We start from the raw sequence: 20,699 nt of genomic DNA on the forward strand, positions 1-20,699 counted from the left end.
ATGTTGGCATTACTAAATTTGGCTCATTGCTTACATATATTTATTAAAAGAAAATGTACAAGCTGTGATAACTGTTTCTGATAAAATGAAGAGTAGACTGATATATGAAATATTCCTTTATTGGGTGAGAAAATCAGACCATGTCATAACTGCTTTAAGTCATACAGAATAGATATCAGAGCCTTAAACAGGCTGGCTTCTGCTAAATGGGTCAAACTGGGCAGAAAGTCTACAAACACATAACATCCTTACAGAATATGATGTAACACTATAGATCAACTTACCTCAGAATATATAAAGCATATAAACAATTACAGCAATATGATGCAACAAACACAGCAGTGCTACTAATCCAAAATACTCAAAGCTTCATAGAACTGGAACAAACATTTATTTTTAGTTCCATTCTGCTGCTGATGCATACTTTAGGTTTCTGAATATTACACTTGTTGCTGCCTTTCATAGTGTGTAACTTGAAGGCCCTGAGTACTTTCTCCCACACTGAAAACACTGGAATGATAAAATTATTTGAACATTACCTAATAAGACTGATTCAGGACAGACAATTAGTTATTTTAAACTTTTCTAGCAGTCCTTCACAAACAGGGAACAGTCTGTCTATTCTCTCCATCTGTCAGCTGCTGCTGGCTCTTCCTCCTCCTCTTCCTCACACACTGTTGAGTTTGTCCTGGTGGATCATCAGGGGTGCAAAGCCTCACAGATGATGTGCAGCAGTGGGTCCCTCAGTCTGTCCTCACTCTGGACACTTGCAGTTGTCACACATGGAAATCAAATGTGTGATAAGCTGCAGGATTCAAACACAAGTGTGACTTATAAACACATGTTCATATTTTTATTACACAATCAGAGAGAAAGAAACAGAGAGAGAGTGCAGGACAGACAGACAGGTTAAAGTCTCAGGTGTATACACTGCTACAAAACAGCACAAAAGAAGGAGGATTTAGTGTTTGTGTTATTACGAAACAAGAGGAGTTCCCAGATGGTACAGTGGACACACATGTGTGACTCCTGTGATTAAAGCATCTTTCTTTCAGCTTAACGAGTGAACCGTCAGCTCGTTCAAACACACGTTAAAGTCCGTTTGGCTCGACACCACCGAACAGAGGCAGCAATATAACATAGCTAACATTAACAGTGCAGTGAATCTTCCTTGTGCTGTGATATTCAGGACTGCAAACCGAGCAGCATCACTGACTTTCAGCTTGTTGTGTTTGTGGATATATGACTGACTTTAATTATCCACAAAATCATCACAATCTCTGTAAGATTAAGGTCGACTATATATATTTTTTTAAAGTAAAGGCTTTAAAACCAAGTTAATTCTGAAAGTACAGACATGACTAATGTCACATAACTTTCCCGACATGTGGCCAACAATAATGGTTTAATGTTCTTCATTAAAAAAATATTTGCGCATAAATAAGTGACATAATATTCAGTACTTACTTCTGAAAGTTTACACTTCCTCCGCTCCGCTTCCACCGTTTTTTTTCGGCAAAATTATCCACACCACCACCGCACTATGAAGTCTGGGATATGTTGGGCCATGAAGGCTACACCGACCCATCCTTAAAATTCAGGGAAATTATGGACGCATTTGAGGGCCGCATTTCGAGCAGCCTTTGAATTGGGAAAGCCTTCTCTTGTCGCTGTGACGTAATCGGCCTTAAAATGCGGCCTTTAAGGCTGCAAACCCCAAATCCGGTCATTGGTACTTCCTGGCTTGTGTAGTTACTAGGTAACAAAAGCTCAACACTGCTTTTGAGTTTGCAAGTGTTTTGGAATTTGTACGTGTTTTGGATTTTGCAAGTGTTTTGGAATTTGTACGTGTTTTGGATTTTGCAAGTGTTTTGGAATTTGTACGTGTTTTGGAATTTGCATGTGTTTTTTAGTTTGCAAGTGTTTTGGATTTTGCATGTGTTTTGGAGTTTGCATGTGTTTTTTAGTTTGCAAGTGTTTTGGAGTTTGCATGTGTTTTGGAATTTGCAAGTGTTTTGGAGTTTGCAAGTGTTTTGGAGTTTGTACGTGCTTTGTCTCTAGGGGCCACCGTAGCAAACAAATAAAACAAGAAAACAAGTGTGAGCTGCAGTTCCTCCAGTGTCCACCAGAGGAACCAAAAGTGAGTCAATCTCCATAGAATTAAAATATTCAGCTTTACAGCAGAAATAAACATGTTTACAAAACAGTTCTGGCCTCTTAAGTTCTCCCTTTGTCTAAATAGAGTCACTGGAACTCAATAGCTCAAGTATTTCATGGCATTTGTGAATTTTGGATATCTAAGGAGCTTGGAAAGAAAAGCGTCTGGACTTCAACATTGTTAAGTTTGTGTGTACACAAACTTAACAATGTGGTGTATGCTGTACAGTGTAGCGAGGAATGTCCATACCCCTACATTGGAGAGACCAAACAGCCACTTCACAAGCGCATGGCACAACATAGAAGAGCCACCTCCACAGGACAAGACTCAGCAGTCCATCTGCATCTTAAGGATAAAGGACACTCTTTCGAAGATGCCAATGTTCACATTTTGGACAGAGAGGACAGATGGTTTGAAAGAGGAGTGAAAGAAGCCATCTATGTCCACTGTGAGCGACCATCTTTGAACAGAGGCAGTGGTTACGACACCAACTGTCTGCCATCTATAATCCAGTTTTGAGATCCCTTCCCAGACGCCTTAACGCCCACTCACATCCTGGGCCATCTGACCTCAGGAATTCGCATGATAAGGTGGGGCTAGGTTTCACAATGAGCTCACCCGAAACCCTAGCTAATTGGGACCCACACCCAGTTTCACACCTTGGCTCGTGATTAGGTAGAGGATCATCAGGGGTCCTTTTGTCCCTCTGTGGGGGGATACTCCCACTGGGTTTAAATCTGGGACTCTCCACCATTTGACCTTAGAACTGAAGAAGCTTCTCGGATGAGAGGTGAAACGTCTTCAAGCAACCGAAAGAAGTCCAGACGCTTTTCTTTCCAAGCTCCTTAGACTACGATGACCTGGATGACTGAGAACCTTCATAGATGCCTTTTGGAGATCTTTAGTCAGATTATCTGACAGAAAAAAAAATGGCTTTCTGTGAGGGACAGACCATCTGAGAATTTCATGCTCCAGAGTCAGTGCAATTCTACTTTTTCATCAGTCTGTCATTTAGCACTACTCAGCAGGTATCTGTGTGGGCAGTTATGGGTGTAGCTTGCTAAGAAAACTGTATTTTTCTAATAATGCAGCACTCGACCCTCTTGTCTAAGTATGATTACCTCTGGCTCCAAAGAAACAAAAACTAACCAAAACTTAAGAAAAAAAAATGAAAATGTCAGTGACCATAAATTTAGAGTCAAGGCTTCAAAATATCAGAAACATCATGGTTGCATCCATCCACACATCAGGCTAATAAACACTGGGACTAACCATCAGACGCTGCTGCAAGTGAGGCCATTTTTTTTATTCTTATGGAAGGCTGTTTATGTTGCTGGGGGGGGGGTTGCCATTCAAAATGTTTAATTATTTTCTTAGACGTTTTGAGTTAGTAAGTTAAAAGTTTTAGATACCGAATACAAAATTGTAGATGATGACACAAATTTTCGACTTATGATCGTAAAAATTGTTTATTTCTCTCTTTCCATCAATCTATCCATCTATCTCACATTCCTTTGAACTGCTGCATGATGGAGAGGAGGTGTTCGCTGCGTTTCTGGATGTTGCTCTGCTCCTCCTTCAGTCTCTCCTGCTCCTGTAACACCTCCTCCTGAGGAGAGACACATCACACACATCAAATTTAACACTCCCACGTATCTCAAATAATGACTAACTGATGAACAGGACTGCATGTACAACAGTTTACCATGGATTTTTGTCTGCTAAGCTGTCATAAAGACACCTTAAACTGAAAATAACATCAGTGATTTCACATTCTGATCGTTTCCCAAAGCCAGCGCTGGAAACAGTGAAGCTGTGATGTGCAGCACAGTGTGGACGTAAACCAGGAAGTTAGAAAACTTATTTTATTTGTTTAATGACTGTCTTGTTTCCTGTTTACATGCATGAAATGCAAAAATATGTTAGTGAAGCAGAGTGTGCATGTGTGTTAGTGTGTTTGCTTGTTTTACTGACTCTGAGTCTGCAGAGCTCCCTCCTCTCTCGGTCATTCTCCTCAGCTCTCGCTCGAAGCCAAGCTTCATTCTGAGAGCGATGTCTGTCCAGCATCTCCTGCAGCTCCTGACACACACACACACACACACACACACACACACACACACACACACACACACACACACACACACACACACTTGTGTAAATAAAGTATATCCTGGGTCTAAACACCTGAAATATGAACATGGCAGACGAAAGCAGAATTGCACAATAAAATTGCTCTATTAAGTAAAATAAATCATAAAACAGATTAAAACATCTTACAAAAAATATTAGAAACAATATATCACTGATTAACATGTGATTAGGTTTAAATAACGAGATCATACGGGATTGCACTACATTTACTGACTTCCTCTCATGCATTGAATTATGTTAGTGATCAGATAAAAATGTAATGGATTCATGGTAGATTAGATTAATGGGTTAGAGTGTGTAAGAGGTTAATGGGTTAGATTAGGATTAAATGAACTTAATGTAACAAGAACCAGGATAAAGTTCCTGATTTGTTTTTAAATTCATTTCCAGTTTTTACTGTTAAACTTTGAAAGGTGTTTTAACTTTTGGGTCTGAGCAGCTTAAATTTAGTCCTCAAATACTGTTCCAGCATTTTGGGATCACAAGCAGAAACTTACAATACACCAATCACAGGTGGTCCACTCAGGGGGATTCACAGGACTAAAACAGGAGTCACTAGTGGTCCTGTGTTCACTTCCTGCCCTCTTGTTGCTTTAGAGCTTGATGCCAAACTGCACATACGATGACCTCGCCTTCTTGGGTCGTTTTCGTAACATTTCTGCACAAGCAGATCAAAGCAGCGGATCCATAATTTGGCTCGGCAGCAGCATGAGGTCACTCCATTCAAGGAGGATGAGAGGTGAAAGGTTCAGGTTTGAGGCCTGAAGCCTGTACATGTAAATCTAAAGAGAGAGGCAGGTCAGCAGAGTCACTGACCTCTTTTCCATCTCATTCTTTCCGGAGTTTACTCGATTTTATTGCCCTTCTTGTATTTATCCGTTTAAATAATCTGCTGTATATTTTAAACAGTATTGTTTTTCCTCTTTTGTGATTTTACAATCTGCACCCTTGTCTTGTGTATCCCAAGTTTCTGTAAATATTCTTTGTAAATAATAGTTAGTTACCAGTTTCAGCTTAGATTACATTCACATTGACCCCTTTATCTGGAGCTTTTACACATTAATAGCACCATCCTTATACCAGGAGTACAGAATAACTGTAAAGACTATATATCTACAAGGTTTCTGAAACTATACTCATGTAGCATGCAGCCTAAACCTGCCCCAGCCCCCGGGGACTTCACTGTTGACTTGGTGGATGTTAGAAGGCTGTTGAACCTGTTGTTGTTGTTGTCTATGTGCTTCATGAGCATCTTTCTCTCTTTGCAGAGCAGCTGCAGCTTTAGTCAGCTCTGACTTCTCTCTGAAAGAAAAAAAAACACATTCAGCCATTCAGGATGAGCACAGGAAATACGATGTTTAGAGGTGAGGCAGTTAAACCTTTAGCCTGATGAGCTCCTACAGTGGGTCACCTCATGCATGTTCTTGCCCTTTGAGTTGTAGTTAAATGTGTAAATGAAGATGTGCATGTACCGATCTAGTTTGTGGAACTCCTGGTCCAGCAGTGTGAATGCTGTTTGGATCATTGTCATTGCCTGATCACGCACTGCGCTGAAGTCTCTGTGGACAAACACCTGCAGCAGGAAATGCAATTTTATCTGCGTTGCATAGTAACCAGAGTTTCACCCTGGTCTTCCAACCCTCTGAATCTGCATGACTTTTTACCACCATTTGAAAAGAATGAATGAAGGCGAGTGTATTATGTTGACACCTGTGGATTCACCATCGTGTTCTTCTGCTGGACGGATGGAGCTGCCTCGCTCAGCTCGTAGCGGACGTTGGGAACTTTTGTGGGAGTGAAGCTGTTAACGGTCAAAACCAGAATGAAACCAGTGAGTTAAAACCGAGATATGAGACTCAAACAGAGCATGACAAGAGGCTCAAATGGCACACACACACACACACACGCACACGCACACACATTAAAGAGAGCCGGTGTGCACACACAGACAGCAGCTGCTGACCTGTGGCTGATACCCTGGAGACCAAACTCTGACAGAATCTCCTTCATCACTGTGGAGACAGAAGTTTTTTGTTTTTCAGTCTGACACAAAGTTCATCTGTGAGTTCTCATGGAGCAAGTGCAGTGCTGTAAATGATGTAAATGTAATGAGAGCTATTAAACTCACATAATGATAATAAAATAGATTCCCCTCAGTTTATGCGCGCTCTTCTTTGTTGTATGCTTAATTTTAATTGGCAGTTTCATTAATCATTAAGACTTCATGATTGAAAACTTGTATTTCAGTGTATTAAATGAAAAACTAAAATCTTCCATTTAAAAAAAATAATCCAGCCTTTTGCTGTGGATCCAAACTGTGAGCAGTGCATCTTGTCTGTTTTAAATATCCTCGATATGTATCTCTAACTTGGAGTCCATCTGTGCTAATTTAAATGAGTAGCAAACAGTTCAGAAAAACCATGTCTGAAGCTCTGAGTGTTCTCAGAAACACAAGGATGTTAGTATTTGTAAAGTGGAGGAAGTTTGTAACCACTAGGACACTTTGTTAGGAACACCTGTCCAAACTCAGTAAATAAGGAGTTACTTGGTCAGCGAGATCAAGAAACAATTTTAGCAGCACTCCTTGACTGAAGCAAGGTTGAATTGTCTCCACTATGGAGAGGTAACCAGATGGCTTTTAAAGAACTCAGAGAGCACAAAGACTTTTTTTTTTTTTACATTTTATTATAACTACTCATTGTTAATTCCTGTGTTTAAAAAATGGCTTGAAAAGAATCTAAAGAAACAGCTACTGTGACTTTAGTCCCAAAAGCTGCATTTAATGTAGAAGACGACATACTGTGGTTGTGGGGGATGTGTGAAATTGAAAAACTTTTCTTTCTTTGTCTTTCTGGAATGAGTTTGATGTGACGTTTAAAAAAAAAAGCAGTACTTTTGATTTTAAATTTATCAACTTAAAATTTAAAAGTACTGCAGTGCACAAGAAAGTGTGTAAAAACAGAATCCATTCCTGTTGTGCCTATTTAAATGACCATTGACCTCTCCTCTAGCACCATCCTGTGGACAGCTTTGCCACTGCAGCTCCTGTGCTCTTTAACAAGAGCCAAATATGTTTGCCTTTACAGTTTTTTCTGATGGCTTTAACCCTAACTGTGATTCCTATAGCACAATTCCTAAAAGTATTAATGCTTATAGCAAAACCACTCACTGAGTTTGCAAAACTAAAAGCACAAACACTGCTTTGCACTCAGTTTGCAATTTTGTAACACACACTTTGCAAAACTGTAGGCACAATTCACTGCACAACACTCTTTTTGCAGAACTTTAAACACTGCTTACACTCAATTACCAAATTTCCAACACACTCCTAGCAAAATTATACACATGTATGGCTATCATTAACACTATTTTGCCAACTGTCTGGCACACTTTCACATGTGAAAACAGTTTTAGATAATTAGTCCACTTTGCAATCAGCCTAAGTACTATAAACAGGCCACAGGTAAGCTGTCTATGTGGAGTACAATGGAAGGAGCAGTAAGAGTGAGAAGAGTGAGAATCAGAGGAGGCCGAGGGGGTGGACGTGGAGGTGAAGAAGTTGGAGGAAGAGGACGTGGAGGTGAAGAAGTTGGAGGAAGAGGACGTGGAGGTGAAGAAGTTGGAGGAAGAGGACGTGGAGGTGAAGAAGCAAGAGGGTTAGAGGATGTTAGAGGAAGAGGACAAGGAGGAGCAAGAAGAGGACGAGGAGGGGAAAGAGGAAGGGTAAGAAGAGTAAGAAACAGAATAACTGATGACATCAGAGCTACAATAGTGGACCATGTCATCAACCATGGGATGACCCTGAGGGAAGCTGGCCAACGGGTTCAGCCTAAACTGAGCCGCTACACTGTGGCAAGCATCATTAGGACATTTCAAAATGAGAATCGGTAAGTACTTTGTAGCACTGCCATACTCTAATGAGAAACACAACAGTACCATACATGCAAAAATACTGAAATTGTTACTTTACAGAATTGCTAGACGTCCAGATGTTGGGGGCAGAGGCAGAATGTTCGCTCCAGAGCAAGAGACCCATATAGTGAAAATGGTGATTGCCAATAATGCAATAAGACTGCGCGAAATACAGCAGCGCATAATTGATAATGACACCATCTTTCAAAATATACACAGTGCAAGCATTTCTGCACTAAGTCGTGTACTTGCGCGCCACAGAATAAGAATGAAGCAAAGTTCCTTTCGACAGAAACACAGAACGTGTAAAGCAACTGCGATATGACTATGTGCAGGTAAGCTAGTGTCATTGGTTCTTGGAAGTGCATACTGTAGTGCTGTGCATGGGCCTGATGTGTTGCATTTGTTTTGTCTTGTCCAGAGAGTGATGGAACTAGAAGCAGATGCAATGGGACATGAGCTACTTTTTGTAGATGAGGCCGGTTTTAACCTCAGTAAAACCAGGAGACGTGGCAAGAACATTATTGGACACTGTGCCATCATCAATGTCCCAGGACAACGTGGTGGTAACATAACCATGTGTGCAGCTATGACCCGATATGTCATCATATGGGACAATGTTAGTTTCCATAGGGCTGCTTTGGTCCGCAACTGGTTTACAGACCACCCATCCTTCATGGCACTCAACCTCCCTCCATACTCTCCATTCTTGAATCCCATCGAGGAGTTCTTCTCTGCCTGGCGCTGGAAAGTGTACGACCGTCATCCTCATCAACAGGTAGCCCTTTTACAGGCAATGGAGGAGGCATGTGGAGATATTGACCAGGCATCATGTCAGACCTGGATATGGCATTCAAGGAGATATTTTCCCCGGTGCCTTGGACTGGAGGATATCGCATGCGATGTGGACGAAATTTTGTGGCCGGACCCAGAAAGACGACATGATGTAGGCTGATTGTCTCTTTTTTTTTTTTTTGTCCTTTTTTTTTTTTTTTGTGAAATTCCTATTTTGTGTTCTGACTTTGTCTTGGTTTTGATGAGTGTGAATAAACACCAATACCTGAAGTTTGGATCCTTGTATGTTTACATGACACTATGACAAAAGTGTGACCTCAAATTGAGATGTGTTTTGTATTCATACCATCAGTGTGCAGTTGGCGCATTGTGTGCTTGGTAGATGATGGCTTGTGTGTACTGTTTGATACGAAAACACCATTTTTACGAAGGTGTGAAGAGTTAATCTAGCTGGGTTCGCTTTTGCAAGAGAACTACAATGTTTTGATAATTGGGTGAGAGGTTTTCTTATTTGTGTGTAGAGTTTTGCAAAAATAGCCAATAGTTACCAAAAATGTGCTTAAGCAATCAGAAAAAACTGTAATACACTATAACGTACCTGGTTGCCTCTCTGATGGGTTAATGAGCTTCATCACCTTTAGGTCATTGAAATTCTGCTCTTCGTTCTTCCCTCCAAACACATACAGCTGCCAATCAAGTAGGCACAAAAAGAACACTTTATTTCACATCACAGTAATAATAAAAAAAAACCTCGATAATAATATATTTTATTTTTGCTGACATGGCTGTGAAGGATGAAGGCGGTGTGTCCATGCCGACGTGTTGGAGGAATCCCGACGTAGAGCGGGACCTTCCACTTCGTCTTCGCTGCAGACACACAGTGTGAAGTATTTACACACTTTAACTCTTCAGAATTACACGAGTCAGTTTTAACTTCTCTGCAGCATCCAACCCACCAATACTGAGCTTGTGGATTTCACTGGACGACGTCACTGTGCCATCCTCATTGGTGCTTTTGCCACCAAACAGGTAGATGTCCTACATGAGATTTTTCCAAAAGTAATAAACAACAAAAAATAAATACAAAAACAAAACATTGTATTCAGGAGTCAACGTGACTGTTATTTAAAGCTACAGTTATTTTGCTTTACAAATAATATATTTTGATAATTGTATATTTCTGTCTTAACAGCTTTTTTGTTTATTTTGTTTTGTCCATTTTTCTTGTGATTTAAAAAATAATATCCTACTTGTTTTTATACTGTTATTTTTATACAGCTTTAAGGATATAGCGGCTATAGAGGCTCGCATATAGCAAGTATCAGTTTTCAGTAGCTAAATAAAGCTACTTTATTTCAGTGTTTTTAAAAACACTGAGAAAAGATTCACTATAAATAACAATAAAGAAAAATAAAGACTTTGTGGCAACACCCTCTAGTGGTCAGAATAATTATGACAGGGGAAAAAAGAAGGACGGTGAGCTCATGGAGGCATACAGTCAGGTCAGGGTGGATGGATGATAAAAAATATTTAACCATGGCTGATCCAGAACCTAAAGGGACTATTATATATTGCTGTGAGCATGAAAACGGAGGTCCTCTAATGTAATTATATGCACACATGCAAACTGAATAAAGTTAAAAATTTGTTGCATTTCTTGCTTCTATAATGGGCACAAATTCACTGCACTGTCTGTTGCTTTAGAAGGATGACTCCATCCTCATCTACCGTCACTATTTCTGCTCCTTGCAGCTTCACTGTTACACCTTCTCTATACCAGACTTGTTCTTAAAAATCAGTAGCAGTATACTTCTCCAGTCCTCAGGCATCCTCATTTTCCAAGGTTATATTAAGTATTCTGTTTAAAAGTCCACTGTCTTTTCTCCTGGACATCTCCATACCTCCACAGATATGTCAACTGGACCAAGTACCTTTCCACAGCTGCCCTCCCTTCCACTTGAGAGAGGTGGCAACTGTCCAGCTCTCTCATGTACAGTGGGGCAAAAAAGTATTTAGTCAGCCACCGATTGTGCAAGTTCCCCCACCTAAAATGATGACAGAGGTCAGTAATTTGCACCAGAGGTACACTTCAACTGTGAGAGACAGAATGTGAAAAAAAAATCCATGAATCCACATGGTAGGATTTGTAAAGAATTTATTCGTAAATCAGGGTGGAAAATAAGTATTTGGTCAATAACAAAAATACAACTCAATACTTTGTAACATAACCTTTGTTGGCAATAACAGAGGTCAAACGTTTACTATAGGTCTTTACCAGGTTTGCACACACAGTAGCTGGTATTTTGGCCCATTCCTCCATGCAGATCTTCTCGAGAGCAGTGATGTTTTGGGGCTGTCGCCGAGCAACACGGACTTTCAACTCCCGCCACAGATTTTCTATGGGGTTGAGGTCTGGAGACTGGCTAGGCCACTCCAGGACTTTCAAATGCTTCTTACGGAGCCACTCCTTTGTTGCCCGGGCGGTGTGTTTTGGATCATTGTCATGTTGGAAGACCCAGCCTCGTTTCATCTTCAAAGTTCTCACTGATGGAAGGAGGTTTTGGCTCAAAATCTCACGATGCATGGCCCCATTCATTCTGTCCTTAACACGGATCAGTCGTCCTGTCCCCTTGGCAGAAAAACAGCCCCATAGCATGATGTTTCCACCCCCATGCTTCACAGTAGGTATGGTGTTCTTGGGATGCAACTCAGTATTCTTCTTCCTCCAAACACGACGAGTTGAGTTTATACCAAAAAGTTCTACTTTGGTTTCATCTGACCACATGACATTCTCCCAATCCTCTGCTGTATCATCCATGTGCTCTCTGGCAAACTTCAGACGGGCCTGGACATGCACTGGCTTCAGCAGCGGAACACGTCTGGCACTGCGGGATTTGATTCCCTGCCGTTGTAGTGTGTTACTGATGGTGACCTTTGTTACTTTGGTCCCAGCTCTCTGCAGGTCATTCACCAGGTCCCCCCGTGTGGTTCTGGGATCTTTGCTCACCGTTCTCATGATCATTTTGACCCCACGGGATGAGATCTTGCGTGGAGCCCCAGATCAAGGGAGATTATCAGTGGTCTTGTATGTCTTCCATTTTCTGATGATTGCTCCCACAGTTGATTCTTTCACACCAAGCTGCTTGCCTATTGTAGATTCACTCTTCCCAGTCTGGTGCAGGTCTACAATACTTTTCCTGGTGTCCTTCGAAAGCTCTTTGGTCTTGGCCATGGCGGAGTTTGGAGTCTGACTGTTTGAGGCTGTGGACAGGTGTCTTTTATACAGATGATGAGTTCAAACAGGTGCCATTCATACAGGTAACGAGTGGGGGACAGAAAAGCTTCTTACAGAAGACATTACAGGTCTGTGAGAGCCAGAGATTTTCCTTGTTTGAGGTGACCAAATACTTATTTTCCACCCTAATTTACGAATAAATTCTTTACAAATCCTACCATGTGAATTCATGGATTTTTTTCACATTCTGTCTCTCACAGTTGAAGTGTACCTCTGGTGCAAATTACTGACCTCTGTCATCATTTTAAGTGGGGGAACTTGCACAATCGGTGGCTGACTAAATACTTTTTTGCCCCACTGTATCCTACATTCATGAGATCCTGAAAGTACTCCTTCCATCTTCTCAACACAGTCTTTTTACTTGTTAGTTCATTTCCATCTCTGCCATTAATCACTCTGCCACGTTGCACATCCTTTCCAGCTTGACTTCTTAGTAGTCAATCACTAACAAGTCCCTTTCTACTTCCTTACTGTCCAGCCTCACAACTCCCTATAAGACCTTACCCTTTTCTCTTCCCACCTCTCTAACACTATATTTTTTATGTGTTGTTTTTTTCTTTTAATATTAAGGCCCAAGCAGCCAGAGAAAGGAAGGCCTGGGTATTTCAGACTGTTGCCTAGATAAACTGCAGAAAAATGGATGGTTGGATGGATAAAAATATTAATATTATGGTAATATTAATTTTAGTACAGCTGGTTCTCCAAAGCATGGCATAGGTAGAAACAAATGAATTATAATCACACCAATTCAATAATAAGTAAAATATATAATAGTGTTTTTTTTCTTTCCAGCACCTCTGCTACTGCTACTAGTACATTCATATAGTTCATTTCAGTGTGTGTGTGTGTGTGTGTGTGTGTGTGTGTGTGTGTGTGTGTGTGTGTGTACTTTATCATGGTGTGCAGTCAGTGTTTGTCCGCTGCAGGCTGCAGGTGATTCTCCTTTCACCTCCATTTTCTGCCACTGCAGGTTCTCTTAAAACCCAAAGGACATAAAGGTCAAAGGTCAGATGAAGTCATAAGAGTTATGTGTTTGACTTAATTTGTATATTTGCTGTATATATAAGCATGAATGATCTTTTCTAGATACACCTGTGATTTCTGATGCAGTTCAACATACACTGTTTAAATCTCTGACATTTGTGTAAATAGAAACTTTTTGTTTGATCGTGTGCAAGAAATAAAGTTGCATAAATAAATCTATCTGGTCATTTTAAAGAGAGTAATTCAAAGCTGCACTAATATTTAGTCGATCTCTATGATCATCTCCATCTCCCACCAAGTGTAATTATTATGTGCTATGTAAAACTAACTGGAAAATGCCTCAGCTTGGCTCTTACCTGTATTGAGAACATAGAGGTCTTTACAGAACTCTCCTCCTGCTCCATAACCTCCAAACATGAACACCTGATCTCCAACCAGAGCACAACTCTGACCCCATCTACACACAGAAAAAGGACATCTGTCAGATTCTTTGGGTTTCATAGATTAGTATGCTGCCAAAATAGAATTGTCATTGTTTTTATAAAAATCTGATAGTCGTGGTCCTGGACCTTGAAGTTTTGGGGCCTAAAGTATTATTTAGATTCGACATTTTTATTATCATGTTCCTGCTCCTGAGTGTGGTAACGGTTTATCTCAGTGTTCAGTTAGTCACTTCCTGTTTTATTTTGGTAAATCCATCTCTTTTGTGCTCTGCTTTTAACATAAAAAGTATTTGCCCCCTTCTTGATTTCTTTTTTTTTCATATTTGTCACACTTACATGTTCAGCCAACAAATTTTTCATATTGTACAAAGATAGCTGAGATTTTAAATGATGATTTCATCTATTAAAGGATGAAAGCTATGCAAACCTATCTGTATTTAGTCAGGTTATCTTTTTATAATATTAAAATTAGTTTCACAATCTGAAACATCTAAGTGTGAGAAATATGCAAAAAAAACTTAAACTTAAAAACTGGGAAATGCTTTTTCATAACACTGCATTGCTTCTCTCTCGTTATCCTTGTTCAGTTCCACCTGTTTCTTGTCACCCAGCTGTTTCCTCTGCCCACGGTACCCCTCGCTGTGTTCCTGTGTTTGTAAATCTTTCAGCTGAGCCCTGTACATGTAGCTTTCCTCTCACATTTCTCTGAGGTGTTTGGATTTTGTTATTTTGCCTCAGCTTTAAATTTACGTGTTGGCTTTTTATTAGCTAAATAAACAGCTTGCTTTTTGTTTCTGAATGCTGTCTTTGTGTCTCCAAATCATGACATCTGATGCTAAATTCCTTCACTGAGTCATGATTGTGAAGCTTGAACTACAGTTTTTGGTGACAGTGTGTCAGAGAAGAAGTCTCACAGGGCAGGAGGCAGAGATCCACTCGTTTTGACCGGTGTCCAGGTGAGAGACACTGAAACAGAGCAGAAAGGACATCAGAATCTAAACTGTAAAAACATATGTAAATAGGGTGATTTGTTTTTATTAAGAAGAAGAAGAAGAAGGAAGCTGAAAGCTGCATAAGTTTTTTGGTTTTTTTTGTAACCTGTGTTGAACACCATGAGGTCATCAGTTGGATTCCCCTCCACAGCACCTCCGTACACGTAGATGTTTTCGCCACCAGCAGCAGAGCAGTGTCTTAGAGCTCTGAGGGCCACACCCCCAACCGCTAAGCACTCCCAGGTCAGAGTCACTGTCAGGACATGGAAACCTAATGAAGTATGGGCGTCACTATGGGGGGCCCATTCTGCGTGCGACTTCTGTACCTGAGAAGCCCATTTAGGTATATACACACTCTATGACATCATACAAAGCCAAGAGTAGAAAAAAAAAGTGTCTGACTTTTTGGCTCAGTCATTACTTGTGCAGACCCTAACCTCACTATTTGAAACTTTGGTCATGTTTTATATGACCCACACACAACACAAATCAAACTAAACTAGTTCATTGTTTCTTCTAGCTGCTGTACATCCTCACCTATATCAAAGCTGTAGACTCCTGGGAGACACTCAGTGGCTTCAGGACTGGACGCTCCTCCAAACAGATACAGCCTTCCTTTCACAACACTGAGAAGGAAACAAAACATGGTGTTTACAGTAAAAATGCATCAGTGTGTTGCAGCATTGCAAGAGCTACAACTGTAATTATGACTATTTTGCTCAACATTTGTAACCTTGAATATTCAACAGAACTATTTATTATAACATAGCCTAATGTGAGTGTCCTGGCCCAAGACAGATCACATTAGTCTGTCTGTCTTGGGCTTTTATAATGGTGGGAGAAGCTCAGTGAGAAGAAAACATGCACACGGATAGGGGAACATTACAGTCATTGTGCTATCACTGAACTTAAAAAACTGTCTTTTTACAGGAGAGTTCCTTGAGCTTTGAATATAATTCAAGAGAAACCTTATCAGGAACTCCACCTCCTCTAGATCTTATTGACCAATCAATAGGGAAGCACAGACAACATATGCACAAGGAGGATAACAAGGGAACAGGCCACAGGTGGGAACACAGCTGACACTAATCTGACTGACAAGACAACGAAAGCAAAATTGAGCATAATACACATGAAACATAAGACTATTAAAATAAACAAGAAGTAGAAAGAATGAGATCGAGACTAAGATACATGGGCTTGACAGAGCGACTGGGGAGAAAACAGACATGGGTACATGACTGGGAAGGCTGAGAAACAGGGATGAGACTAGGGAAGACTGAGCTCAAGAAACACCAATATAGGGCTAGAACATAACAAATAAAAACTGGGTCGAAGACCCAAAACCATGACACCTTTTTTTCTAACTATAGCACACAGCAGGAGAAAAGGCATCTCACCACTAGAAACTCTTTGGTTTTGGGTGGTGTTCAGAGCAAGTGTGCAGGAGAAGGACACACAAAGTCCACTTGATTGCTTTGAATTCTGAAGATAGTCACCTCATTTATTGTTATCTGTCTCGATTCAATGGAGAATATGCTAAATGTGAAAAGAATTTATGTAACGTTATTAAAAAAAATGTCTATTTCTTTCTGACACTGACTGATTTCAAAATGTTTTAAACTATCAATAATTAGAGTTCAGAGTCAGTGCTGTATTTTACCACAGAGTGTGCCCTTCTCTGGCCGAGGGAACGTCGCCGCTCTGAGGAATCTCCTCCCAGGTCACATCTTCAGGAGTCACTACAAACAACACCAAAACATCAAATGCAAAGGCCAAAATAACTGATCTGATAATGTCATTTAAAACCAGTTAGTAAGTTAAGAGGTCATAAAAACGTGCTGTGACCTGTGAGGGTGCTTTCAGTTACTGTGGTCATGTTTCTTTGGAACGAGCTGCCTGCTGACGACCCGAGGTCAGTTACATCTGTGCATACATTCAAAAATAGACTTGAAGCCTTTTAGTTCTCACAAATCTACACTCGGTGTCTGTGTGTGGCTGTGCGTGTGTGTATGTTAACTTGTGTTTTACTTCTTTGTAACGTTTTATTTTGCTGTTTCGTTGTAAAGCTAAACCACTTTGTATGTTTTTAATCTTCTGTTTTAAACACATTAGAAATAAATTTGCTTTTGCCAAAAAGTATTTAGAAAAAACCCTGCGAGGCTTTTATTTTGGTATTCATGATATTTTATATAGCGTAAATAAAACTGACCTTGCCACTGTAAATGGACATACTGATAATTTTAATCAGATGCGATAATTATTCCAAACCACTGGAAAAATATAATAACTTTCTTTCTTTTTATTTATTTATTGTAGCTTTTTTTACTCCCAGTTTTCTAAAGCTTATGGTGCTTTTTAGGTTGTTTTCCTGTTTTTAATCATCATGGTACAATTTAAAGAAGAAGATTTTTTTTGTCGTGGCTTTTTAATTGAACTGGGCTGTGTGTGAACTTAAAATTGAGTTCAGTAAATGGGTTTTAAATTCAGCATTATTAACATCCTAAAACTTTGCTCAATACCACTTGCAGAAGTCCAAACCTCCAAAAATGCATGCGAGAAAAAGCACATCAGGACTACAGCTGCATGTTGTACCTGTTAGCATGTAGAAGTCACTGAAGTAAACAACACTGCCCTCCTGAATCAACCAGAAAAGACTGATTAGCAGAAGCACAGACCACCCAGGCTCCATGCTTCACTCATGTTTCACTGTGACTGAATAAAAAAGAAAAGTAAACAGTGGTCTCACCTCTTGACTGATGCTGCAGGCACCTCCGAAAAGAAAGGCAACGTCTCCAGCCACGGCTAAAGCATGGCCGTGTCTGTGGATTTAAAGAAACACAGAAATAGAAGCGGGTCAGACATCATCTTCACTTCCTGCACACATAATACTAAGGTATTATGTGTGCAGCAGTTCTTCACCAGGTTGTTTTTTACCAATATGATGAACTTTAGGCCGCCTTTGAACCTTAGTCTTTAATGTCATCTTACCCATTGTCTCTGTCTCTCTCCTAGTTACCTTTTTGGACCCTTTCCTGGAAACATTTCTGTTTGGAGACTCACCTGCCCGTGGACTGTAGACACTCCCAGCAATGCCGATTAACCTGTAAGGGAAAGACCTCAGCAAACTTGCCTGCCCGCTGTTCATTCCCAGAGTGTCTGAATTTCCCCCTGTTGAGCTGATGCTCCTCTTAGCCCCAAAACCACCTCTGAGATATGTAAGGCAAAGGTCCAGACTCAGAATACTCACAGTCATATTCCTTCTCCTTTGGAACTACAGTTAATGCAACTCATTTCCAGCAGAGCTCGTCTGCACATTGTTGTTATAAAGTCTCTCTCACTCAGTCCCACTGGCAGTCATCAATAACCATTGCCAACTGTAATAAGCTACAAAAAACTGCCAATAGCTGTTTGAGTCTGCTCACTGAGTCCATTTTGAGCACAATTATTACAAGAATGAATTATGATGAGGTGGATGAAAATGTTGGCACAGCATTAAGTTGGGCATTCCTAAACTTCAAGACTTTTACTTATTACAAGCTCATTTTGAAATGTAAAAAATCTTCTATAGCCCACCAAAGTCTTTATTCACATTAGCATAAGAAGACATATTTTCTGCTTCATGTTGTCATTGATTCCTTTTGATCTTCTGATGTTTGGTTTGAGGCAGATTCTTTATCAACAGCTTTACTTTGGCCAATAGTGCTGCATTTTAGCTCTTACACTAATGAGCTATAGTAAAGAGATCAGGAGCCAAAATAAGCCAGAAATCAAGAATAATGTAAAATTTGTGGTAATGTTTCATTTTTAAATCTTTTAAGTTTGTGTTATGTAATATTTCTGTTTTTATGGTGATAAAAATTAAATTACAAATTGAAAAAATGACCTCTTGCGGCCCACGCCATCTAAAATCACTGGACTGGACTTATGGTATATAAACTGATGTAGCCATGAGTGACATCATCCACTGATATCCACTGAAGTACCCTAATGCCTAAATTATACTTTCAACATCCATGAGTTGACATAAATTTTGTCATCAGACGGTGACAAGCCTGTTTTGTGGTTTCCCCCACAGAGAATGTGAATTTCAATGCACCAATTAGGCATGTTCTCGAATTCCAACAGGAATGACTCGGTTGTTGGGTCTCCATCTGTCCATGTCGAGAAACCTCAGGACAACCAAGCTGACCAAGGAACCTGGAACACTTCAACAAGCCAATAAAGTCACTAAACTATTTAAAAGACATGCAGCAATGGAACTGGGGGCTTCCCATAAACTTCTATCCAACCAAACTTACTTTTGCTACCAGAGGAGTTGCAGGTTTAAGGTTTTAACGTGATTAAACTCAGTTTATTTCATTACTTTAATGGTCTACTGACCTGATCGTATCGTGTAAAACAATCTTCACTATAACAATGTCACAATATACTACTCCTACAATATATTATCATATGTTAGCATTTATACACTAATCTTTCAAGAGTGATTGTTACCTGTTTATTTGTGGTATATACTGCATCAGAGCACCACCTTTATATTATTTAGGTTGGCGCACTCACCTAGGACTTGGGGCTTTTCCTTTTATCTCCTTCTCCAACCAGTGACCGCTGGCCAATGCCATCTTCACACCTACGGTGTCTCCGTCTCTGTCTCACACACAGTTTTGCTTTATTGGGGTAACAGCTGTAACAAGCACATAGTTTGTTTTTCAATCATGAAAATATGTAATTTTTCTAACTGAAAGTTACTGAATCTGTAAGAACAAGTAACAGCTGCTAATAAAGGCACAGGTACCAATGTGTTGTTAAAGAGCATCACACCAATTTTTGCTCATAAGCCCTAAAAAGTGAAATAACGCAGCCGAAGTTTTTACTCGTTTTCGAAAACATATTATGAGGATTGTCATTGTTAATACAGTCTGATATTTCATACTCATATTCTCTATACAAAATTCTTCCAGGTGTGCACATAATATATCCTTACTCAAAACAAATTGTGGTTCTTGCAAAATTCAATTCTTAATGGTGACCAAACCTTAAATTTTCATGCAGTTTCCCCTGCAGGTGGTGCCACAGATGCAAGGTAATCTCAAAACGTGCCTTTTTGTAGCTCCAGTTACGAACACCAACAGCAGCAGCGGAATAAAACCCACCTGTGGAGGTGTTTGTATCTGCCAGGAAATCGGCTTCTTCCCTGTTATTTCGTTGTTTTATTGATGCTGGATTAAGCCCACAGATGAGTCATCTCAGCTCCACAGTCTGACAGCTGCTCTTTGAGTCTCAGCTTACAGGTAAGCTACACTTCCCTCTGCAGGTAGACCGTTACCCAGCAACACCTCCAAACACAGAGCCGAGCCAAGCAGGTCAGCATTTAACAGGATGAGAGTGAGAGCAAAGTGCAGAAAAAAGTGAGGAAAACACTCTTTAATATACACGTAACACGAAATCCACTCATGTTCTACACTTTGCTTTAATATTCTTTCTTATAACAGCTTCTGTACAGTAGGTGGCGCTCACTTATTGTATTTGAGTTTACTATCTACGTTTTTCTGTCTGGTTTTCCACTTTTTTCCATAACTGCAGTGTATGAGACACAGTAGTGCAACAAAAACTCATGACTTTATGTTTTTAAAACTCTTTAAAGTTACATTTATGAATGTTGACTATATTTTTCTAAATGAATATAACATGAAATGGATTGAACTTAAAATTAAGTCCATGTGACTTATATTCAATGCATAGTTAAGTAATGCACAGTTAAAATAAACCAGTTGGTGCAACCTGACCATCTTTAGCTGAAGTCTTACTTTTTCTGAGACAGGTTTGTTTACATTAAACATGAAACACAGCAGCAGTGTGCCAACTTTATCTTTGATTTGTTTCCAGGTGCTTCAAATTTCAGCCCCTTAAAAGCTGCACTAACTTCTAACCGAGCACAGTATTAAATTGTAAATGTGCTTTTATAA

At 40.0% G+C, this 20,699-nt stretch overlaps 1 protein-coding gene across 2 annotated transcripts; it reads right to left on the reverse strand.

Annotated features, from left to right (window-relative positions):
- Window positions 1-3,633: 3,633 nt before the first annotated feature.
- Window positions 3,634-20,056, reverse strand: LOC147325516 (uncharacterized). Of its 2 annotated transcripts, XM_086302469.1 has the most exons (19): window positions 19,887-20,056; window positions 19,294-19,417; window positions 17,480-17,552; window positions 17,326-17,368; window positions 16,394-16,472; window positions 15,268-15,356; window positions 14,837-14,983; window positions 14,653-14,704; window positions 13,652-13,752; window positions 13,201-13,286; window positions 9,973-10,054; window positions 9,798-9,883; window positions 9,615-9,702; window positions 6,273-6,321; window positions 6,020-6,110; window positions 5,782-5,882; window positions 5,527-5,611; window positions 4,133-4,237; window positions 3,634-3,767 (listed from the first exon to the last, which is right to left on the reverse strand). In XM_086302469.1, the coding sequence occupies exons 2-19, from the start codon at window positions 19,353-19,355 to the stop codon at window positions 3,663-3,665; spliced, it is 1,524 nt and encodes a 507-aa protein (XP_086158595.1). In that variant the 5' UTR covers window positions 19,356-19,417; window positions 19,887-20,056; the 3' UTR covers window positions 3,634-3,662. The 2 variants fall into 2 exon arrangements, with proteins under 2 accessions (XP_086158595.1, XP_086158596.1); XM_086302470.1 differs by lacking the exons at window positions 17,326-17,368; window positions 17,480-17,552; window positions 19,294-19,417; window positions 19,887-20,056 and adding an exon at window positions 16,579-16,609.
- Window positions 20,057-20,699: the final 643 nt, after the last annotated feature.

The sequence above is a fragment of the Aulonocara sp. 'chitande type north' Nkhata Bay genome, linkage group LG7, assembly GCF_057382095.1.
Source record: "Aulonocara sp. 'chitande type north' Nkhata Bay isolate Kocher_YH1m ecotype deep benthic linkage group LG7, A_spYH_male_GT1.1, whole genome shotgun sequence".
Lineage (NCBI taxonomy): Eukaryota > Metazoa > Chordata > Actinopteri > Cichliformes > Cichlidae > Aulonocara > Aulonocara sp. 'chitande type north' Nkhata Bay.

Coding starts and splice junctions, on each gene's coding strand:
- LOC147325516 (XM_086302469.1), bottom strand. CDS start 19,355: ATGGCATTGGCCAGCGGTCACTGGTTGGAGAAGGAGATAAAAGGAAAA. Junction 14,984..15,267: donor AGTCTACAGCTTTGATATAG/GTGAGGATGTAC, acceptor ATGTCCTGACAG/TGACTCTGACCTGGGAGTGC. Junction 9,884..9,972: donor AATCCACAAGCTCAGTATTG/GTGGGTTGGATG, acceptor GTGTGTCTGCAG/CGAAGACGAAGTGGAAGGTC.